We start from the raw sequence: 24,493 nt of genomic DNA, 5'->3' as shown, positions 1-24,493 counted from the left end.
GCTAAACTAAGAAAAATCGTATATGACTGACTTCACTTTGGTAGAATTAGATCCATGTCTGCAGATACAAAAAGATGCTCCCTCGCGCCATACTCATTTTAGATTGTCTATGTTCACGCTTGTCTTAAAGTCATTGTCCACATTAGAATAGTATACAAATAATACATTGTTAATGACAATATTGATGGCATTTTTGTATGATGAGAAAGTAGGACCACTTCAACAATGTTCATGGCAGTGACTAATATGTAACAATTATTAATGACACAATCAGGGATATGTTAAATGTTAAGCTGACAGTAGTCACTCATATTATGTATGTTAAAAGTATTATCTAAGGACCTTGGTTGACTTTGATAGGGGCCATCGTAGGGTTTGTATAGCAGCCGTTATACACCGATCAGTCATAACATTAAAACCACCGCCTGGTTTCTACACACACTGTCCATTTTATCAGCTCCACTTTGTAGTTCTACAATTACTGACTGTATTCCATCTGTTTCTCTATATACCTTTTTAGTCTGCTTTCACCCTGTTCATCAATGGTCAGGACCACCACAGAGCAGGTATTATTTAGGTGGTGGATTATTCTCAGCACTGCAGTGACACTGACATGGTGGTGGTGTGTTAGTGTGTGTTGTGCTGGTATGAGTGGATCAGACACAGCAGCACTGTTGAAGTTTTTAAATACTGTGTCCACTCACTGTCCACTCTATTAGACACTCCTACCTAGTTGGTCCACCTTGTAGATGTAAAATCAGAGACAATTGCTCATCTGTTGCTGCTGTTTGAGCTGGTCATCTTCTAGACCTTCATCAGTGGTCACAGGACGCTGCCCACGGGGCACTGTAGGCTGGATATTTTTGGTTGGTGGACTATTCTCAGTCCAGCAGTGACAGTGAGGTGTTTAAAAGCTCCATCAGCATTGCTGTGTGTGATCCACTCATACCAGCACAACACACACTAACACACCACCACCATGTCAGTGTCACAGCAGTGCTGAGAATGATCCACCACCCAAATAAAACCTGCTCTGTAGTGGTCCTGTGGGGGTCCTGACCAGTGATGGCATAGTTACCTTTAAAAAGTAACTTAGTTACTTTATTGATTACTTGATTTCAAAAGTAACTTAATTACTTTATTGATTACTTGATTTTAAAAGTAACTAAGTTAGATTACAAGTTACTTTATTAGTTACATTCAGCAGCTGCCGTAATGCAACTGGAGCTGCGTAGGCGAAATAAAGCGGAATAAGAAACAAGAAAGACGCGGAAAACTAAGTCCTCTGTTCACAAGTGTAAGTAAGATAAATAAAATACAATTTTTAAAGACAAATAAATAACAAAAAGACGATAAATATCCAAAATTTTGGCGAGTGGGGTTTGTAATGAGTCTGTAACTATGGTGATATTACGTCATCACGTCCCTCACGTGTAGTACGTACTGTAGCGGTGTTGTGTGCATACTGCATACTTCTGTATTGAAAGTATATACTTCTTTACTGGCCGAGTAGTGCATACTTCCTCCAATCTAGTGCATACTCTGTAAGTATGCGATTTGTCGCATAGGCCAGACGTCACTCCCCGAGTTGCAAAAATAGTAACGCACAGTAACTTGGATAAGTAACTTTAATCTGATTACTGGATTGGAAATAGTAACTCGTTAGATTACTTGTTACTGAAAAATGTGGTCAGATTAGAGTAACGCGTTACTGACATCAGTGGTCCTGACCATTAAAGAACAGGGTGAAAGCAGGCTAAAAAGTATGTAGAGAAACATATGGACTACAGTCAGTAATAGTAGAACTACAAAGTGCTTCTATATGGTAAGTGGAGCTGATAAAATGGACAGTGAGTGTAGAAACAAGGAGGTGCTCATAATGTTATGCCTAATCAGTGTATTAAAGAATTCTATACAAAAATGCAATTTTATATGTAATTGTATGTATTTTTGGAGCTGTCAGAGTCCAGGGAACAAGACTGTGTCATTTGGATGTGTGTGTGTGTGTGTGTGTAAGTGTGTGTGTATATGTGTGTGCATGAGTGTGTGTATGTGGGTATGTGGGCCTGTGTGAATGTGAGTGAGCTGGAATGTGTACGAGTATTCAAGATTCAATAGTTTTATTGTCATGTGCACAGAAGAACTAGCAGTTACACTGTACAATGAAATTCTTACTTTGTTCGTCCTCCAAACATCAATAAGTATTAAACATAAAACAAAATTAAACTAACAGAATATTACTAGAAAAAACTTTTTTAAAAATATATAATTTAAACTATAAAAAAAAGTTTTATATACAGAGGAAAAAAAATAGAAATAAAATAAGGCAGTACAAAAGGCACATAGCAGCAGTTACATAAGGTGCAGAGTGCTTCTCTGCTATACCTAATTTGTGCATGACTAAACTTTGTGTTTAATACAAACAAAAGAGCTAAAATAAACAAAAAATAGCGTTTGAGTAAGGAGGACGGTACAAAGACGTCTGCCACGGTGGGCGCCATCTTGCGTGTATGTTTGTGAGTATATGAGAGTGAGTGTCTGTGTGTGAATGTTTGTATGAATGTGTGTGTGTGTGAGTGTATGTATATGTGTGAGTGTGTGAACATTAGTGTTAGTGTGTGTGTGCATGTGTGCGTAAGCATGAGTATGTGTGTGTATGTTCAGTAAGTGTGTGTTCTTGTGTGTGTGTGTATTTGTGGGTATGTGAGTGTATGTATGTCTGTGTGAGTTTATGTAAGTTTGTTTGTGAGTTTGTGTGCGTGTATGAGTGTAAGTGTGTGCATGTATGTAAATGTGTGTGTGTGTGAAAGTCTGAACTGATGGTCACTCACACACACACATACACATATGCATACAAGTTGAGGAGTCTGATGGCTTGTAGAAAAATGCTGTTGCACAGTCTAGCAGTGAGTCCAGCACTGAATACTAAGGTACTTTTTCCAAACAGCAGGAAAGCGAAGAATTCGTGTGATGGGTGTGATGGGTCCTCCACGATGCTGCAAAAATACTATTTTTGCAACTCGGGGAGTGACGTCTGGCCTATGCGACAGTTAAGTCACGAGCTGCGTCCGAAATCGCATACTTACAGAGTAGTGGCCAGTGATAGCTCAGTGGTTAAGGTACTGGACTAGTAAACAGAAGGTTGCCGGTTCAAGCCCCGCCACCACCAAGTTGCCACTGTTGGGTCCTTGAGCAAGGCCCTTAACCCTCAATTGCTCATTGTGTAAGTCGCTTTGGATAAAAGCGTCTGCTAAATGCTGAAAATGTAAGCTTTGCGGATTCTGCTTTTGTTGTAAATGTGTAAGAGGTGGAAGAGAGACTATCATGATCTTTTTAGCTGTCCTCATTTTTCGCTGAAGAGTCTTGTGGTTGGATAAAGTGCAGTTTCCAAACCAGACTGATGGAGCTGCTTAGGATGCTCATGGTAGTTCTTCTGTAGAATGTGGTGAGGTTTTTCTACATTAAGAGACAGATTGTTGACTCTATACCAGTCTGTTAACCATTGCACATCCTTTCTGTATGCTGACCTGTTGTTCTTGCTGATGGGACCCACCATTGGATAAAGCAGGCAGCCCTGAGGAGCTCAATTGCTGGTGCTGAAGATGTTATTATTGATCTGGACAGACTCCCAAAGGTCTTCCAGTGGGGTTTCGGTGACGTCATCTACCCGAATGGCAGTCTAGAATATTAGCTGCTCCGAAAAACAAATAACTCGCCCCATTAAACCATCTAAATTGACTTATACTCGATAACACAGAGCGGGGCAGGAATGGGAAAAAGGGACATGAACAAAAAAAAACACAGCTGAAGAATACGCAAACGACGCAAATGCAGAAAACAGCTAATCTACGCACGCACATGATGACGAAGCTAATGCTAACCCTTAATCACATGAAGCAGCAAGTTTAGCGTGAGTGTTGGAAGAAATACGAGACTTTCGCAAAACAGCAGTTATCGAATATTAAATCTGAGCTTGCTCTTATCAATCACAAAATAGCAGAGGCAGAGACACGAATTGAGAAGACGGAGGACTGCATTCAAAATATTGAACAGGTAGGCAAGCTGATAAAAATAGTGACTCAACAAGAGAACAAACTAATCGATCAGGAAGGGAGATCCCGGAGAGATAACTTAAGGATATATAATGTCCCAGAGGGAACAGAAGGGCCGAATATGGTGGAATTTATAGAGAAATTACTTCGAGAAATGCTAGAGCTCCCTGCGACCACTCAGCTTGATATCGAGAGAGCACTCCGCCCACTCACCCCGAGACCCTCCGAGAGTAACGAAGACAAGCCACGGTCGATAATAATTACATTTCTCAGATACAAAGGTCTTCCAGTAAGGAATCCAGGGTCCGGATGCAGATAGAGAGGTGTTTAGACACAGCAAGCTCAGCTTTCCAATTTGGTGCTTAGGAATCTTAGTGTTGAATGTTGAACTGAACAGCCTCCTGAAATTTAAAACCTTTTTGTCCAGATGGGTGAGAGCCAGATGAAAAGTGGTGGCAATGGCATTGTTTGTAGAGCAATATGGACTACAGTGAGTCTTAAGAGAAGTCTTAGGCCCTCAGCAGTGCAGCACCTCTGCTGTCATCCATGGCTTGTGGTTGGGTTGCATAATAATTATCTTAGAAACAGTGACATAATGCATTACTCAACTAGTTTGGAGTGCCTGTTTGTGCCGAGAATGTTTGAATAAACAAGATCAAGTGTGTTTGCCCCTTAAGTCCACATGTTGGTAGAATTTATGAAGCACAGTCTTGAGATTTGCATGATTAAAATCTCCAGTGATAATACACGGTTGGTCTGGATGAATGTTCTGCAGACGGCTAATAGATCCTAACATTTCACACAACGTCTTCTTTGTGTTCGCACCGAGGGAAGATACACCATGACTATAAGCATGGCGGCGAATTCCCATGATAAATAAAAAGGTCTTCACTTGACAATAACAAACTTCATTAGCAGAGAACAGTACAGCAACAAGCACAGAATTATTGGCACCATTCCATGTTGGCACGGTTCCTATCAGAGTGATTTCAGCATAAGCCACATTTCAGTGAATAACTTAAATATAACAGCATGTATTCGTGAGGAATAACAATGGTAGAGCTGGTCGACTAGGGTCAGCCTTTAGCCCAGCATGTACCCTGGCATGCTTCCCACAACTCCTTCCTTATGCATTGCTTTCGGTGACTTCTCCTCTGGTGTACAGAGTACGAGCAGAGTACAAGCAAGGATGGGCTGAAGTTTGCCACTTTTATGATTATTAAAAGTAAAATTAAAATTAAATTAAAATCTCTGTGCATAAACAAGGCCAAAAACCAATACTGAATGCCTGTGTCCTTCTATTCTTCAGACAGTGTTTTTAAAGCTGCATGATTTTTTAAATAAATATAGACACACATGATCATAAACATAGATGCCAGTGAACACAAATTATTGCTGCATCTAAAATGCAATTTAAAACTTTACTAGACCAGATGGAAGCCATATATCTACAACATCCAGAAGTGATTAGACTGACACAGAGTGGAAATTAAAGTAATTTATCTAAAAAGATAAGGACCATGTTGAATATTGCTTAGGGGTACATATGAATTTTCCTGCAACATATTCTTTCGTCTAGATGTATTTGAAGGGGTGTCAATGCGTGTGTTAGCAGGACAGTGCCAATGCACATTCTGCCTATGCTTTAACAGTGTGGCATTATGTATATGATCATTATGTATATATATACACTGCCTGGCCAAAAAAAAGGTCACCATTTGGATTGAACTAAGCAAAAAGGTAAGAGCCTCCCATTGGATAATTACTGCATGGGTGATTATGTTTCAGCTGGCAACAAGTTATTTAACCCTAACTGATGCAGAAAGACACACCCTGTGGCTGTGGAAAAGGTGTTAATCTGTTTCAGAAGGGTCAAATTATTGGCATGCATCAAGCAGAGAGAACATCTAAAGAGAAGCTGAAACTACTAAAATCGGGTTAAGAACTGTCCAACGCATTATTAAAAAGTGGAAGGACAGTGGGGAAACATCATCTTCGAGGAATGTGATCGGAAAAAAATCTTGAATGATCGTGATCGGCAATCACTTAAACGTTTGGTGAAATCAAATGGTAGAAAAACTACAGTAGAACTCAGGGATATGTTTAATAGTGAAAGTAAGAGCATTTCCACACGCACAATGCGAAGGGAACTCAAGGGATTGGGACTAAACAGCTGTGTAGCCTTAGGAAAACCACTTGTCAGTGAGGCTAACCTTCAATTTGCTAGGGAGCATAAAGATTGGACTCTGGAGCGATGGAAGAACATCATGTGGTCTGATGAGTCCAGATTTACCCTGTTCCAGAGTGATGGGCGCATCAGGGTAAGAAGAGAGGCGGCTAAAGTGATGCACCCATCATGCCTAGTGCCTACCGTACAAGCCTGTGGGGGCAGTGCTATGATCTGGGGTTGCTGCAGTTGGTCAGGTCTAGGTTCAGCAATGTTATGTGCCCAAAGAATGAGGTCAGCTGACTACCTGAATATACTGAACCACCAGGTTATTCCATCAATGGATTTTTTCTTCTCTGATGGCACGGGCATATTCCACGATGACAATGCCAGGATTCATCTTGCTCAAATTGTGAAAGAGTGGTTCAGGGAGCATGAGACATCATTTTCACACATGGATTGGCCACCACAGAGTCCAGACCTGAACCCCATTGAGAATCTTTGGGATGTGCTGGAGAAGACTTTGCGCAGTGGTCCAAATCTCCCATCATCAATACAAGATCTTAGGGAAAAATTAATGCAACTCTGGACAGAAATAATTGTTGTGACATTGCAGAAGCTTGTGGAAACGATGCCACAGCGAATGTGTGCTGTAATCAAAGCTGAAGGCGGTCCAACGAAATATTAGTGTGACCTTTTTTTTGGCTGGGCAGTGTATATATATATACAGTTGAATCCGGTTAATCGGACCACATCGGGACGCGATCATTTTGGTCCTAATAACCGGCTGGTCCGATTACACGAACATGCCCTATGTTACAAGACGGGACATGCTATAATTTATGTAACATATTAAATGTTTATTAAACCTTTATTGTGCGATATACTGTACACGTATAGCGAACGTACAAACAAGAACTACTGTTGCTTACGAACTTTGTTCATTGAAAAATAAATTTGCAAACAAGTTTTTCGAATTGATCTACAACACAATGTGTAGGTACTCAGCATGCGAAGCATAATTAAAAAAAAAGTTCTTACTAAATTCCAGTCAACGTTTGAAGAACTTATCCAGTGTGATCTGACGCGTTAATCGTGATTGACAGGAGGGAATTCCTTGCACGTGTTGCTGGACACTCTTGTTTACGCTTGACTTCGCCGAAAAGCGGAGATGCAGATGGATCCAATAACCACGCTGCTGGCTACTGGGTGCTTCGTTGTGGGAAAGAAAGTGGTGGGCGTGTTCACCTCCCGCTGGTTTTGCTCTTGTCAACACAACTTTTCGGATTTCCTGACCTTTCCAGGAATCCTCCCATATCTCGCTGACCCGCTTTGCATCCGCTCTAAGTGGCGACTTGTGGCTTCTTTTTCTTATTCGCTCTCACGTTCTTTGGTCCGATTAAACGGAATTTTGGTCCAAATAAGCGAATAACATTACACGTACATAATAGGATTTGTTTCGGTACTTTAGGATTCGGTCCAAATAAGCGGCTGATCCGATTAACCGGTGGTCCAATTAACCGGATTCGACTGTATATATATAGGTGTCAATGCTTGTTTTAGCAGGATAGTGCCAATGCACATTCTGCCTATGTGTGGCAGTGTGGCATTATAAATATTATGGTATATGATCATTATATACAGTGTATCACAAAAGTGAGTACACCCCTCACATTTCTGCAAATATTTCATTATATCTTTTCATGGGACAACACTATAGACATGAAACTTGGATATAACTTAGAGTAGTCAGTGTACAACTTGTATAGCAGTGTAGATTTACTGTCTTCTGAAAATAACTCAACACACAGCCATTCATGTCTAAATGGCTGGCAACATAAGTGAGTACACCCCACAGTGAACATGTCCAATTTGTGCCCAAATGTGTCGTTGTCCCTCCCTGGTGTCATGTGTCAAGGTCCCAGGTGTAAATGGGGAGCAGGGCTGTTAAATTTGGTGTTTTGGGTACAATTCTCTCATACTGGCCACTGGATATTCAACATGGCACCTCATGGCAAAGAACTCTCTGAGGATGTGAGAAATAGAATTGTTGCTCTCCACAAAGATGGCCTGGGCTATAAGAAGATTGCTAACACCCTGAAACTGAGCTACAGCATGGTGGCCAAAGTCATACAGCGGTTTTCCAGGACAGGTTCCACTCGGAACAGGCTTCGCCAGGGTCGACCAAAGAAGTTGAGTCCACGTGTTCATCGTCATATCCAGAGGTTGGCTTTAAAAAATAGACACATGAGTGCTGCCAGCATTGCTGCAGAGGTTGAAGACGTGGGAGGTCAGCCTGTCAGTGCTCAGACCATATGCCGCACACTGCATCAACTCGGTCTGCATGGTCGTCATCCCAGAAGGAAGCTGATGCACAAGAAAGCCAGCGAACAGTTTGCTGAAAACAAGCAGTCCAAGAACATGGATTACTGGAATGCCCTGTGGTCTGACGAGACCAAGATAAACTTGTTTGGCTCAGATGGTGTCCAGCATGTGTGGCGGCGCCCTGGTGAGAAGTACCAAGACAACTGTATCTTGCCTACAGTCAAGCATGGTGGTGGTAGCATCATGGTCTTGGGCTGCATGAGTGTTGCTGGCACTGGGGAGCTGCAGTTCATTGAGGGAAACATGAATTCCAACATGTACTGTGACATTCTGAGACAGAGCATGATCCCCTCCCTTCGAAAACTGGGCCTCATGGCAGTTTTCCAACAGGATAACGACCCCAAACACAACCTCCAAGATGACAACTGCCTTGCTGAGGAAGCTGAAGGTAAAGGTGATGGACTAAACCCAATTGAGCACCTGTGGCACATCCTCAAGTGGAAGGTGGAGAAGTTCAAGGTGTCTAACATCCACCAGCTCCGTGATGTCATCATGGAGGAGTGGAAGAGGATTCCAGTAGCAAACTGTGCAGCTCTGGTGAATTCCATGCCCAGGAGGGTTAAGGCAGTGCTGGATAATAATGGTGGTCACACAAAATATTGACACTTTGGGCACAATTTGGACATGTTCACAGTGGGGTGTACTCACTTATGTTGCCAGCCATTTAGACATTAATGGCTGTGTGTTGAGTTATTTTCAGAAGACAGTAAATCTACACTGCTATACAAGTTGTACACTGACTACTCTAAGTTATATCCAAGTTTTATTTCTATAGTGTTGTCCCATGAAAAGATATACTTAAATATCTGCAGAAATGTGAGGGGTGTACTCACTTTTGTGATACACTGTATATATATATATATATATATATACATATATATATACAGTATATATATATACAGTACAGGCCAAAAGTTTGGACACACCTTCTCATTCAATGTGTTTTCTGTATTTTCATGACTATTTACATTGTAGATTCTCACTGAAGGCATCAAAACTATGAATGAACACATGTGGAGTTATGTACTTAACAAAAAAAGGTGAAATAACTGAAAACATGTTTTATATTCTAGTTTCTTCAAAATAGCCACCCTTTGCTCTGATTACTGCTTTGCACACTCTTGGCATTCTCTCAATGAGCTTCAAGAGGTAGTCACCTGAAATGGTTTTCAGGTGTGCCTTATCAGGGTTAATTAGTGGAATTTCTTGCTTTATCAATGGGGTTGGGACCATCAGTTGTGTTGTGCAGAAGACAGGTTACTACACAGCCGACAGCCCTATTGGACAACTGTTAAAATTCATATTATGGCAAGAACCAATCAGCTAACTAAAGAAAAACGAGTGGCCATCATTACTTTAAGAAATGAAGGTCAGTCAGTCCGGAAAATTGCAAAAACTTTAAATGTGTCCCTAAGTGGAGTCACAAAAACCATCAAGCGCTACAGCGAAACTGGCACACACGAGGACCGACCCAGGAAAGGAAGACCAAGAGTCACCTCTGCTTCTCAGGACAAGTTCATTCGAGTCACCAGCCTCAGAAATCGCAAGTTAACAGCAGCTCAGATCACAGACCAGTTGAATGCCACACAGAGTTCTAGCAGCAGACCCATCTCTAGAACAACTGTTAAGAGGAGACTGCGCAAATCAGGCCTTCATGGTCAAATAGCTGCTAGGAAACCACTGCTAAGGAGAGGCAACAAGCAGAAGAGATTTGTTTGGGCCAAAAAACACAAGGAATGGACATTAGACCAGTGGAAATCTGTGCTTTGGTCTGATGAGTCCAAATTTGAGATCTTTGGTTCCAACCGCCGTGTCTTTGTGAGACACAGAAAAGGTGAACGGATGGATTCCACATGCCTGGTTCCCACTGTGAAGCATGGAGGAGGAGCTGTGATGGTGTGGGGGTGTTTTGCTGGTGACACTGTTGGGGATTTATTCAAAATTGAAGGCACACTGAACCAGCATGGCTACCACAGCATCCTGCAGCGACCTGCCATCCCATCTGGTTTGCGTTTAGTTGGACCATCATTTATTTTTCAACAGGACAATGACCCCAAACACACCTCCAGGCTGTGTAAGGGCTATTTGACCAAGAAGGAGAGTGATGGAGTGCTGCGGCAGATGACTTGGCCTCCACAGTCACCGGACCTGAACCCAATCGAGATGGTTTGGGGTGAGCTGGACCGCAGAGTGAAGGCAAAGGGGCCAACAAGTGCTAAACACCTCTGAGAACTCCTTCAAGACTGTTGGAAAACCATTTCAGGTGACTACCTCTTGAAGCTCATTGAGAGAATGCCAAGAGTGTGCAAAGCAGTAATCAGAGCAAAGGGTGGCTATTTTGAAGAAACTAGAATATAAAACATGCTTTCAGTTATTTCACCTTTTTTTGTTAAGTACATAACTCCACATGTGTTCATTCATAGTTTTGATGCCTTCAGTGAGAATCTACAATGTAAATAGTCATGAAAATACAGAAAACACATTGAATGAGAAGGTGTGTCCAAACTTTTGGCCTGTACTGTATATATATATATATATATATATTTTGTGAAGGGGACCGACATCTGGGCTGAACACACATACCAGACACAGGCTTAGTCGGATAGTATAAGGTTTATTACAGACTCAGAAAACAGAATTTGGCAACCATAGGCACGGAGTTCAAAAACGGATGTAAATAAAAAAACTAACTAAAAACTACATCCCAAGTGAGGCGGCAAAGAAACAAAGAGTCAGCGGCAGCCTCGGAGACGGCTCAGCATGCAGAGAGCGAGAGTCAAACGGGACTTGTTTAAGGGTCCGAGTCTGTCGTGTGGCCTGTTGCAAAAGGGAGAGAGAGAATAAAGGGTTAGTGCGTCGCTTTCTCCTGGAGAGTTCTCCTCTTCTGCTCTCTACACGGTCCTTTTTATCCTCTCCCCTCTGCGTTGCAGCTGGGTTGTTTATCTGCAGCCAGCCGTGTGTGATCAGCCGGCCCCGCCCTCCACCTCCAAGTTTTGTGGTCCACAATACTGGTGCTGAAGGTTGTTTTGCTTGGGGTTTCAGCTCCTTGGTGAACGCTTTGGGGCACTGGCATGGCTCGGCTGACCTTTGGTGTCGGCGGGAGCGGAGCCTGCTGTCACAATATGCCCTCCCCAGAGCCAAGTCAGAGTCCCGGCAAGAGCTGACCCAGAAGACCGGAAGGCGGGAGAGACCATCCGCGTTATCCACGAGCCCGGTCTATGGGAAAGAGAAAAGTTAAAGTCCTGGAGGGAGAGAAACCACCAGGTAATTTTTGCATTTGTGTCTTTAGCATTTGCAATCCACTGCAGAGGGGCGTGGTCCGTGACCAAGGTAAAAGGCCGGCCTATCAGATAAAACCTCAACTCATGTAGGGCCCATTTTATGGCCAGAGCTTCCCGCTCTATGGCAGCATACCTTCTCTCAGTCACATTTAGTTTCCTGCTTAGGTAGAGCACAGGATGTTCTTCTCCCTCCAAGTCTTGAGACAGAACTGCCCCCAAACCAACCTCCGATGCATCAGTGTGGACGGTGAAGGGCTGGGAGAAGTCAGGATTCAGGAGAACGGGTGCTGTGGTGAGAGCTTCCTTGAGCTGTTGGAAGACCACTTCGGCTGCTGTGGACCACTGCACCTCGTCAGGTTGCCTTTTCTTGGTCATGTCTGAAATGGGCACAGCCATAGTCGAAAAGTTAGGAACGAAGCATTGATAATATCCTGCCAACCCTAGAAAAGCACGTACCTGGCTCTTTGTAGTGGGTCTGGGACACTCTCGGATGGCGGCCACTTTTTTTTCCTGTGCTTTTAGCAAACCCCGCCCAATGGAATAACCCAGGTACTGAGCTTCGGACCAACCTAGGTGACATTTGTACCAGGTGCTCTGCCCACGATGTTGAATGGACAACCATGTCATCAAGGTAGGCAGCTGCAAAGGCTGTGCAGGGTCTCAGGACCACATCCATAAGTCTTTGGAAAGTGGCTGGAGCCCCATGGAGGCCAAAGGGTAGAAATCGGTAGTGCCAGTGACCCGCTGGAGTGGAAAAAGCCGTCTTGGGTTTTGCCTGGGGAGACAGAGGCACTTGCCAGTAGCCTTTGGGGTTTTGATGTCGTGCTGGATAAGGTGTGTTTGGCCAGGAACCGGGGAGAACACTTCACCATAGCGATCCAGAAGTTCCTTCAACTCTTGTTTTTGGTTAGGAGAGAGTTCCTCACTCATCTGTAGGACATCACGAGGGGGCGGCACCTGTACTTGAGCAACAGCTGAAAGCAGCGGTAAGGGTTCAATCCATTTCTTGATAAGATTGATGTGGTACAACTGATTGCTGGTTCGCTTACCTGGCTGATGTACTTTGTAGTTTACCGGACCTACTCTTTCCATGATGGTGTAGGGCCCCTGCCAAAAACTTACAGTTGGCACTTGGCACCAGGATTAGGACTCTGTCCCCTGGTTGAAATTCTCTGGGCTGGGCGGTCCGGTTTGAGAAAGAAGCGAAACTCGTTTGCTGTGTGATGTTTCATCTCTACAGTTTATTCAGGTTATAAATATATTTGTGATGTTTGTAGTGTTTTAAAAACACATTTGTATCTTATATTTATATGGACTAAACGTTTACACGGACTGTATTTATTAACAAAATTGAACTTTTTCACCCCCCATCAGCATTATTCCTCAGCCCTGTGCAGGCGTCATCAGTCAGCTAGCAGGGGCCTCAGTTGCACCAGTTATGAGGACCTATGATCCGACTTTCTTACCCCTATCCCTGAACAACAGCCAATCGTTGTTCATACAGCCGCCCAGCCCAGTCGGAAAGGCAGAGCTGAGATTCGATACGATGTATTCGAAACCCCAACTCTGGTGAGCTAGTGTACTTTACCGCTGCGCCACCTGAGCGGCCTGCATATTTTATTGTTTAAAATAATATCATTAGGGACTGTTGGCCCTTGGGCACTTTCACATTATCAAATCTGTCCCTCCTAGAAAAAAGTTTGGACACCACTGGTCTATATGGTAAGTGGAGCTGATAAAATGGACAGTGAGTGTAGAAACAAGGAGGTGGTTTTAATGTTATGGCTGATCTATATATTAACAAATAAAATAAAGTTGAGCAGACAAAACATAACAAAAACTTGGGTTTAAATTTTTAAATAAATAAACACTGACTAAATAAATAAATTTTATGCAGAATCTAGAGCCTTGCACTTTTTGGCTCAACTCCTGCCACCATCCTCTACTGAACAGAAACATACAGATAAAATACTTGGCAGATAACATATGCACATACTTTAGTAGTTTTTTATTATTATTCTTTTATTTTAAGTAAATTAAAGCTTGATTTTGATGCTTGTGTTGGGGCACCACTCAGTGTCATAACGTCTCAGTGTCTCAGGCACCATGCAGTGTCTTAATTTCTCCAGGCACCAGTCAGTGATGGATCCTTTATTATTTTCCAGCATCTTTGAAATGATCAGCAATTAGTCATTTTTGTGCAATTATTACCTAGTTGCAGTTGACTGATTAAAAACAGCTAATAAGACATCAAGAACAACTGAGCATGGCCTTGTAAAAGATAATTAAAATATGACAAGTGAACTACAGGTTCACAAGGATAAAACAATTTATAAAACTCACAGTATCAGGATGTACACAGAGCTGCTGCATACCACACTATGCACTAACTATGGTGCTAAATTATTCCCCCACCAATAATGAGCTTACTATTTTGAGCATATTGAGTAATAAAGCGCAGCTTGTGACACAGCCGTTCAGCTTGCTGACTAAAACTGCATCCTTTGCTTTGTGTGCAGCCTCTGAAAGCAGGTTTTGGATATTAAATTCAAATATTTAATTTACCATTGTTCTGCATGCACGCTGAAAAAGCATGCATAGTTTAGTTCTTGCTTTTTTCTTATTAGTGGACTGTTTCATTACTTCTGCCTTTATACACACAGGAGGGAATGGCTGTTGGAGCTGACTGAAACTGAAAAACAAGATTATAAAACTATGAAATAAATAAGGGTGCATTAATTTTACATAATATATCAGCATGGATCTTGCTATATTAGGCTGAACACGGCACAGAGGCAAGCTGCTGCATGCAAAATCCCATCCTATATAGTAAATAGTGTGCTAAATTAGATTATCTAGTCTATTTTTTACGGATTTGATTTACATTTTTGGTGGCAGTTTGTTCACTCATACCTCTACTATGCAACCCTGATCATGTGCTGTATTTAACAGACTGTACAGTTTTACATACACCTTAGTCACATTCATTTAAGCTTATTTCACAATTCCTGATATTTAGTCCTAGTACTCATTCCCTCTCATGTCAATTAGGATAACTACTATAGTTTAAGAATAATACTTGAAACAATGATTTATTTCAGCTTTTATTTATTTCCCCACATTCTTAGTGGCTCAGAAGTTAACATATACATGGTTAGTGTTTGGTAGCACTGTCTTTAAACTGTTTAACTTGGGTTGAATGTTTTAGGTAGCCTTCAACAAGCTTCTTACAATAAGATGCTGAAATTTTGGCCAATTCCTTCTGATGGAACTGGTGTAGCTAAGCCAGGTGTGTAGGCTTCGTTGCGTTATACATTTGGAAATAAGGTGATGGCTTGTTGATGGCCTATTCATTACCTTCACCTTGTTGTCCATAAGCCATTTTGCCACAGCTATTCCTAAGGTCATTGTCCATTTGGAAGATCAATTTGCACCAAATATCTCTACATAAATTTACTTTCTCATAATGTCATCAATTTTGTGAGGTGCACCAGTCCCTCCTGCAGCAACGCACCCTGCACAATATGATGCTGCCACCCTTGTTTTTTGGCTTGCAACCCTCTCTCTTTCTCCTTCATATGTAATGATATACTTTATTTGTCATATATACATATACAGTTGTACAGTACAATGAAATTCTTTCTTCGCATATCCCAGCTTGTTTGGAAGTTGGGGTCAGAGCGCAGGGTCAGCCATCATATGGCGCCCCTGGAGCAGAGAGGGTTAAGGGCCTTGCTCAAGGACCCAACAGTGGCTGCATAGCAGAGCCTGAATTTGAACCGCCAGTCTTCTGGTTGATAGCACAAAGTTCTACCCACTAGGCTACTGTTATTATGGCCAAACAGTTCCATTTTTGTTTCATCAGACCAGAGGACATTCATATAAAGAGGTAAGGTCTTTGTAACCTGTTTTTTTTTTTTTTTATGGTCTCAGGTCATGTTAAAATAGGACTTTTTTTTTTTTTTTTTACATAAGGACATCCTTATGTAACTGTTTCCTTCAGCATCTTCACAAAGTTATTTGTTGTTCTCTAATCGATTTGTATTTTTATATTTTGTATTTTTCTCACCAACATACACCGACCAGACATAACATTATGACCATATATAATCTATAATCTATAATATATAATCTGGTTCTGATACAAAGGTGTCAGACTCCATGCCCTGACAGGTCAGCAAAAGGGGGACCAACACAATATTAGGAAGGTGGTCATAATGTTATGCCTGATCGGTTTATGTTCATATCTAGGAGACAGAATGTGTCTTACACATGAACAGTATAATGGCTGTGTGGTCCCATCATGTTTAAACTTGCATGTTATTGTTTGAACAGATAAACGTGGTTCCTTTAGTTGTTTGGAAAAGTTATTTTACTTATTGTTTATCTATTGTTATTTTATTCATTACTATAATAACTATTACTATTATTATTGAAACAGTAGGTTAGTCAATCAGGGTTTCAGTTTCCTGACACTGTGTTGCATCAACAATTCACACAGCTGTGCTTTTTATAGAACATTGAGACAGCAAATTAAAAGATTTCTGGTCCAATAAATGTTCTCAATCTGTAACAAAATTACACAAATTGTATCTAACATTCCTTTTTGGATGCTTTATCAGAGCAGAATGTCAAAACACAGTTAGGACATGAGATAATACTGCGGCCATGCAGTGAGTGTTTAATTATTCAGGACCTGTAACAGCAGCTAGGAGAAAATTCATAGTTTTTTTTTTTTATTATTGTTCCCCTGTGTGTGTGTGTGTGTGTGTGTGTGTGTGTGTGTGTGTGTGTGTGTGTGTGTGTGTGTGTGTGGTAGCCTGTTTGAGTGTAGTTTGTGTTCATTTGAATTTTGTTACATCACATTTTTAGATTTAGTTGGCAGCCCCCACTTAAAACATCTTTCTTATTTCTTTCTTCTCCTTATACACTGATCAGCCAAAACATTAAAACCACCTCCTTGTTTCTACACTCACTGTCAATTTTATCAGCTCCACTTTGTGGTTCTACAATTACTGGCTGTAGTCTATCTGTTTCTCTGCATGCTTTGTTAGCTCTCTTTTATGCTGTTCTTCAATTGTCAGGACCACCACAGAGCAGGTATTATTTAGGTGGTGGATGATTCTCAGCACTGCAGTGACAAGGACATGGTGGTGGTGTGTTAGTGTGTGTTGTGCTGGTATGAGTGGATCAGACACAGCAGCGCTGCTGGAGTTTTTAATCATTTTTACAATGGATATTGTCTCAAAGCAGTGTTTCAGATTACAGGACCAAAAACCCTCTAATGAGCAAGCTGAGGGCAACCGTAGCAAGGAAAATCTCCCCAAATAATACCCTGAAAGGAATCAGACACAGCAGGGATCCAACCCCCTTGGGTGGTCTGAAGGATTATTTAAATAAATTAGAATTTGATTAAACTAGATATTTATGAAAATATTTCTAACAAAGCTTAATAATAAAAGGCATAAATAACGTAGAGTTGATCATTCTTCCGTTAAGTCAGTGGTAGAATAACGTCTGTTGGTGAGTTTCTGGACATTGTGAGTGCAGTCACTGTCCAGTCAATGTTCAGTATGTGAGAGGCCAAACAACAGCAACCCAACATCCCTGATCTATAAGCATACACCCTGAAGCCCTGCACCTTTGTCTTAAACCAGGGTAAAGAGTCCCAGTCCACAGCCAAATGAGTCAACATATCATAAAAAATGGACCAGTGGATAGGACCACCAGACTGCTTAGACTTCAGACCCCCAGGACCAGAGGTTGAAATTGCAGCAGAATCCCCGATGGACGAGCCAGTTATTGTCTGTGTAGGTGCCCAGCCTGCCGGTTTGAGATGTCAGCTCTGGTGTGCTAGCATATTTTACCGGTGCGCATTCTGAGTGTGACTAGCAAAAGTTAACATAAAAGTAAGCAAGAAGTGATCTTAATTGTCACTCTTGTAGAAAAAGCTGTTGTCTCTACAACGCAACAACAAATCTGAACTGACTGTGTAGCTGTTGTGTGGGAGGACTGATGGTACCACACATGCACACATCAGTGCAGCTTCTTATTAACATCTTCCTATTTTATACATACATATTATATACTGTACATACACACACATACACCGATCAGCCATAACATTAAAACCACCCTCCTTGTTTCTACACACACTGTCCATTTTATCAGCTCCACTTACCATATAGAAGCACTTTGTAGCTCTACAATTACTGACTGTAGTCCATCTGTTTCTCTACATACTTTTCTTAACCTCCTTTTACTCTCTTCAATGGTCAGGACTCTCCCAGGATCACTACAGAGCAGGTATTATTTAGGTGGTGGATCATTCTCAGCACTGCTGTGACACTGACATGGTGGTGCTGTGTTAGTGTGTGTTGTGCTGGTATGAGTGGATCAGACACAGCAGCGCTGATGGAGTTTTTAAGCACCTCACTGTCACTGCTGGACTGGAAATAGTCCACCAACCAAAAATATCCAGCCAACAGTGCCCTGTGGGCAGCGTCCTGTGACCACTGATAAAGGTCTAGAAGATGACCAACTCAAACAGCAGCAATAGATGAGCGATTGTCTCTGACTTTACATCTACAAGGTGGACCAACTAGGTAGGAGTGTCTAATAGAGTGGACAGTGAGTGGACATGGTATTTAAAAACTCCAGCAGCGCTGCTGTGTCTGATCCACTCATACCAGCACAACACACACTAACACACCACCACCATGTCAGTGTCACTGCAGAGCTGAGAATGATCCACCACCTAAATAATATCTGCTCTGTGGTGGGCCTGACTATTGAAGAACAGGGTGAAAGCAGGCTTAAAAGGTATGTTGAGAAATAGATGGACACAAATACAGTCAGTAATTGTAATTGTTCAAATTTTTTAATAAATTAACTAAATAAATAAATTTCAAGGTTTAACAGAGGTGGCTTCCTTCCTTATAAATCTGAGCTTCATCGTCAAAATCACAATATCAAAGTCACAATCTGCACTGAGTCGTGTGTGCATTATTAACCGACTGTTTCCACTGCTGACTAATCAGATTGTAGTCAGTATGAGTTCTCTTGATTTGGACTCTTTCATGTGTATTTGTGGCAGTTGTGTGAACCAACTTATGTTGGTGATAACCAACTAATGTTTATCACAGAAAGCCAACAGTGTCTGACTTGCATTGTTTCACACACCATGACCATATTTTCCAAGGACCTCACTTTCTTTTATATCTTTTTTGACTGAAATTACTGGTGATTTCAATGCAAGTAGGTTTAGCTTGAGTCACCTCGAATACATGTTCAATCTTCTTGTAGAACTGTTCAAATCTTGTTTGTCAGTAGCTGGTGTGTAAAATCAGAATCAGCTTGAATCAGCAAGTATGTTTACACACGTAAGGAATTGTTTTCGGCTGTTGTTATCTCTCTACAATATACAAACAATACAATATACAGACAAGACTATACAGATAATGTACAAATTTAACACGCTAGACAGAATTTAGTATATATACAGAAAATAGAAAAATAGCTTAGATAAATAGTAAAAATCTAAATGAAATCACAGTAATGTACAGTATGAATGAAATGCAGTGTGGCATGTAAACAACAGTTTAGGATAATAGTCTTGATAACTTAAGTAAATTAAGTCTTCCTTGCACATTCCACTGTTCTATCTTGTCTGATGTTTAGATTTTGCGTCTCTGAATTTTCTCTCTCTGGTTGTTGGGTCTCTCACTTGTGCTTTACTACCTTTTCTTTATCTCTGTTGTAAATTTTGATGAGCCAGTAGTACACTATTTGATGTCCACCCTGTCTCTCACAATGGGTACAATGGACCTTTTAAGTTTTTAATAACTGTAATGCAACATACAGTTCTAGAGGGGGTTGGGGAATAGGGTTGTGATCACTCTTTGTCTGAAACCTCCTCTTTAGGAAGTCACAAATAAACCTGCATACACAGTTTGAGGGTCTGAACCTTATAACATTGATTAAACATTGTTGATTTCTGGCCAGGGCGACTTGCTGTCATTAAATAAACAATGAATTTTGTTCTCTTACTTTTAAATAAACTTAGTTAAGTTTTTTTAAATGAAATCACACAGCAGATCTGTGTCACAGATCAACTGGAAACCAATCATACTATCTATCTATCTATCTATCTATCTATCTATCTATCTATCTATCTATCTATCTATCTATCTATCTATCTATCTATATATATATATACTGTATATATATATATATATATATATATATATATATATATTTCTTTTTTTATGTCCAAATTGAAAACAATAAATATTAGTTTAAGACTTATATGTTCCCTAGCCTAAACTGTGATACAATTATAAATTGTGTTATTGGTTGTGAATAATGCGTTGGTCAGTTTGTATTTGGATAAAGATTCAACCACATTTTATTAGAAATTTATATGAAAATATCAAGGCAAATTGTACCTAGAGATTTAAAAATTTTTGTGAACTGTGTACCTTTACAGCTTGGATAGTAATATATACTGTATGTACATGCTGTGACTCTAATGTATATATATTTTTTTCTAATGCAGGCTATTTCATTCCTGACCCCTCTGGCAGTGATCTTTGTGGTAAAGATAATACGACGGACAGATAAGACTGAAATTAAAGAGGCATGTCTGGGTAAGTGGGAAACTAAATTTTATTGGTTAAGCACAACTAGGCTCTAACATTTAGTTTGTTACTTACTTATATTCTTCTCATTACTGAAGTAATTTAGTATTTGTTTGGTATTGTTTAGCCATATATCTAGCTTTAGGGGACCGCTAGTAATGTTAAAAAAAGTTTCTGATGTTTTTTAGTTAAATATTAAAACTCTGGCAAATGCTTGTACTAATAAGTGTATTCTCTAAAAGTATTTTCTACATCCAGCTATAAGACACATACATTTGATTGCAGCATGGCCTACCATGGCTATTCTTTAATGTTGTGATGCACAACTCCGGCATGGTGTCTGTGTTTTGATTTGACTTGTTTATGCCTTGGTTCACTGGAGCCTAAAGCACAACAGAAGCCATTAGTGGAGAAAGTTTGAAACAAATCCAATTACACAGAGCGAAAAATCATTACTCTTTACATGACCTCAGAGATTGAAGTATTACACAATATTAATTAAAACAATAACATTGCAAGGACAGAATGGAGGAAGGAAGGAAGACTACAATAAAATAAAATAGCAGCAAATCTGCAAGAAAGGGGGATGTACAGTGTGTGCCAGAAGACTAAGAACACTGTTAGTCTTGTATTGTATTTTGCATTTTTTTGTAATTTAAGATTTTTTTTAAATTTTTTTGAATTTTTTTTGAAAAGTAACATCATCAATATTAAACTTTAGACAAACATAGATATATCAAATTCACATGTTTAAAGTTGCCTGAGCATGTGCATTGATGGGTAAGATAAGACTCAAGAAAATTTCTAAAAAGGAATCAACATGGTGATGCAGTCTGTAGATAATTTTCATATTTTCTTTTGTGTATCTGCAAAGCTTACCACCTTGATCATTATAAATGCTAACTATGGTTTGAGCATAAACAAGTCTGATGCACATAAACACTTCTTGCCACCTTTTTACAAGTGGGATTGGCTTAATCAGCCACACTCACAATTAACATGTTAACAAAATCAAGCAAACATAAACATCCAAACTTCCTGCTACAGCACTGTGCATCCTGTGAAACATTAGAATGTTTGGTAGTTTATTGGGGAAATGTGTGTGTGTGTGGTATGTTTAAATATGAGAAAATATGAGACGAGTTTTTAGTGTCTACACTTGCATTTGTCATATGTCTTCCACTTCAAATGTATGTATTAAAGCTGTTTTCTGTTCCACAGCTGTGTCTCTCACACTGGCACTGAATGGGGTCTTCACAAACACCATAAAATTAATAGTGGGCAGGTAATAAACAGTTTGATTTTCTTTGACTTGTATGCAATATAATTCTGCTCTACATACAGTCAAGCTGAAAAGTCTGCACACCCCTTTCACCTTCTCCACGTTTAAATACATTACAGACTTAATCTACAGTATAATAGATTGAGTTCATTTTTTGTCACGAAATTCTACACACAATTACTCACAATGACAAAGTGAAAGCAGATTTTTAGACATTTGTGCCTATTTATTAAAAATCAAAATGTAAAATATCCTATGTACACAAGTGTGCACACCCTTTGATATGACACCCAAAAGTAAGCTGAGGTGCATTTTGTTTTTACTGATACTGCTTGAGATGTTTCTACAATTTAATTGGAGTCCACCTGTGGTAAATTCAATTGATTGGACATGATTGGGGATTGCCAACACCTGCCTATATAAGGTCCCACAGTTGACAGTGCATATCAGAGCAAACTCCAAGCCATGGGGTCAAAGGAATTTTCTGCAGACCTCAGAAACAGGATTGTGTCTAGATCTGGAGAAGGGTACAGAAAAATTGCTGTAGCTTTACAGGTCCCAAAAAACACAGTGGCCACCATCATTCGTAAATGCAAGAAGTTTGGAACCACCAAAAATCTGCCTAGACCTGGCCGCCAAACTGAGCGATCGGGGAAGACAGGCCTTGGCCAGGAGGTGAGCAGGAACCCGAGGGTCACTCTGACAGAGCTCCAGCGAATCCTTGTGAAGATGGGAGAGCCTATCAGAAGATCAACCATCCAGGCAGCACTCCACAGATCACGCCTTGAATGATAGAGTGACCAGACGAAAGCCACTCCTTAGTAAAAGGCACATGACAGCCCACTTGGAGTTTGCCAAAAGGCACCTAGAGAACTCTCAAACCATGAGAAACAAGATTCTCTGGTCTGATGAACCCAAAATATAACTTTTTGGCCTGAATACCAAGTGTCACGTCTGGAGGAAACCAGGCACCGCTCATCACCTGGCTAATGCTATCCCTACAGTGAAGCATGGTGGTGACAGCATCATGATGTGGGGATGTTTTTCAGCAGCGGGAACGGGGCGACTAGTCCTAATAGAGGAAAAGATGAATGCAGCTAAGTACACTGAGGTCCTTGAAGAAAACCTGCTCCAGAGCACTCTGGACCTCAGACTGGGGTGAAGGTTTACCTTCCAACATGACAACGACCCGAAGCACACAGCCAAGAGAACAAAGGAGTGGCTTCGGAGAAAGTCTGTGAGTGGCCCAGCCAGAGCCCAGACCTGAATCCAGTCGAACATCTATGGAAGGAGCTGAAAATGGCTGTGTACCGACACTCCCCATTCAACCTGAGAGAACTTGCAAGGATATGCCAAGAGGAATGGGCAAAAATGTCCAGAAACAAGTGTGCCAAGCTCTGAGCTTCCTTCCCAAGACACATTGAAGCTGTAATTGCTGCCAAAGGTGCATCAACCAAGTATTAGGCTAAGGGTGTGTAAAGATATGTAACCCCTAAATAAATCATTTTTGTCAGTAAAATAAAATTGCATATTTTCTAAACCCTGTTTTCACTTCGTAATTTTTGGTAATTGTGTGTAGATGTTTGAGGCAAAAAAAAAGAACTTAATCTATTATACAAGAGTCTGTTATGTAATAAAACATGGAGAAGGTGAAAGGGGTGTGCAGACTTTCCGGCTTGACTGTACATAGTTTTACTGATTTACAGGTTTTCTAAAAATTGCCATAGACAAAAATAGCATGATCAAAAACCTACATATTTAATGAAAGTGCGCAGCTTATAGGTTCCATTCCCCAAGGTTTTACCATGTCTTATTGGTAAACATTAGAGAAGATTGAGGAAGATTTAAAGTCTTTAAAGACAGCTTTGGTAGAAAATAATTATTGCAAGCAAACTGTAGAAAAAATGTGAATGTCAGATGTGCAGCACAACCTTCACAATGCAGAATAATGTAAGTGTTGGAGGACATACGTAGGACTGCAAACCAATCTGCAAAATACACGATAAATGGTCATGTTAACTACTTAAAGGCAATGCTTATTTGGATTATACTATGCAATTTGGAACATAGTGCAATGATTCCAGAATAGGGATATAGGGATTTTTCTTTATAAAACTTCATTTTTCACATTAACATGACTGTCACAATGTTCTAAAGTTTAAAAGCAAACACTATCATATGACTAGAGTTTTAGCTACAGTCCAGAAGCTCCACATTTTTTCTTCTGATCCTAATAAAATATGTAAAATTAGAATTGGCTTTTGATTAGGTAGCTTAATTACACATTAAAAAATGCATGATTTAACATTTATTTAAATGTATTTAATAACGTAGAATATTTTTAAAGCATTCATCATGAATAATATGTAACTTAGAATTGTTTCTTTTATATTAATATTTGAAAATTGTTCACAATTTTACATTCATACAATTTTATGTCATTGCAACTATTTAATTGAGTTAAGCCTTTTCTTTTATAGCTCATCTAGCTTCTGGAGTCTAAAGTTTGCTACACTTTGCAAAGACTGGAATTTGTTGTCAGATCTGATCTTTTACTACTATGTTTTTATATGCAGAGGAAGTTTTTAAACAAAGCTTGCATTCTAAATCCAATTACTCTGCAAGTACAAACTCATTCCCAAAAACTTTGTAAAACACAATAAATAATGTGATTCTCTGATCTCTGA

The 24,493-nt window shown here is 40.3% G+C and overlaps 1 protein-coding gene across 1 annotated transcript in view; it reads left to right on the top strand.

Annotated features, from left to right (window-relative positions):
• plpp4 (phospholipid phosphatase 4) overlaps positions 1-24,493 on the top strand; it is a 180,972-nt gene that overhangs the window by 98,058 nt on the left and 58,421 nt on the right. The window contains exons 3-4 of the mRNA XM_062994981.1: positions 20,443-20,533; positions 21,746-21,809. Of these exons, the coding sequence (XP_062851051.1) occupies positions 20,443-20,533; positions 21,746-21,809 (155 nt within the window). The remainder of the gene's footprint in view (positions 1-20,442; positions 20,534-21,745; positions 21,810-24,493) is intronic.

The sequence above is a fragment of the Trichomycterus rosablanca genome, chromosome 5, assembly GCF_030014385.1.
Source record: "Trichomycterus rosablanca isolate fTriRos1 chromosome 5, fTriRos1.hap1, whole genome shotgun sequence".
NCBI lineage: Eukaryota > Metazoa > Chordata > Actinopteri > Siluriformes > Trichomycteridae > Trichomycterus > Trichomycterus rosablanca.
This window is presented reverse-complemented; position numbering and strand designations above follow the sequence as displayed.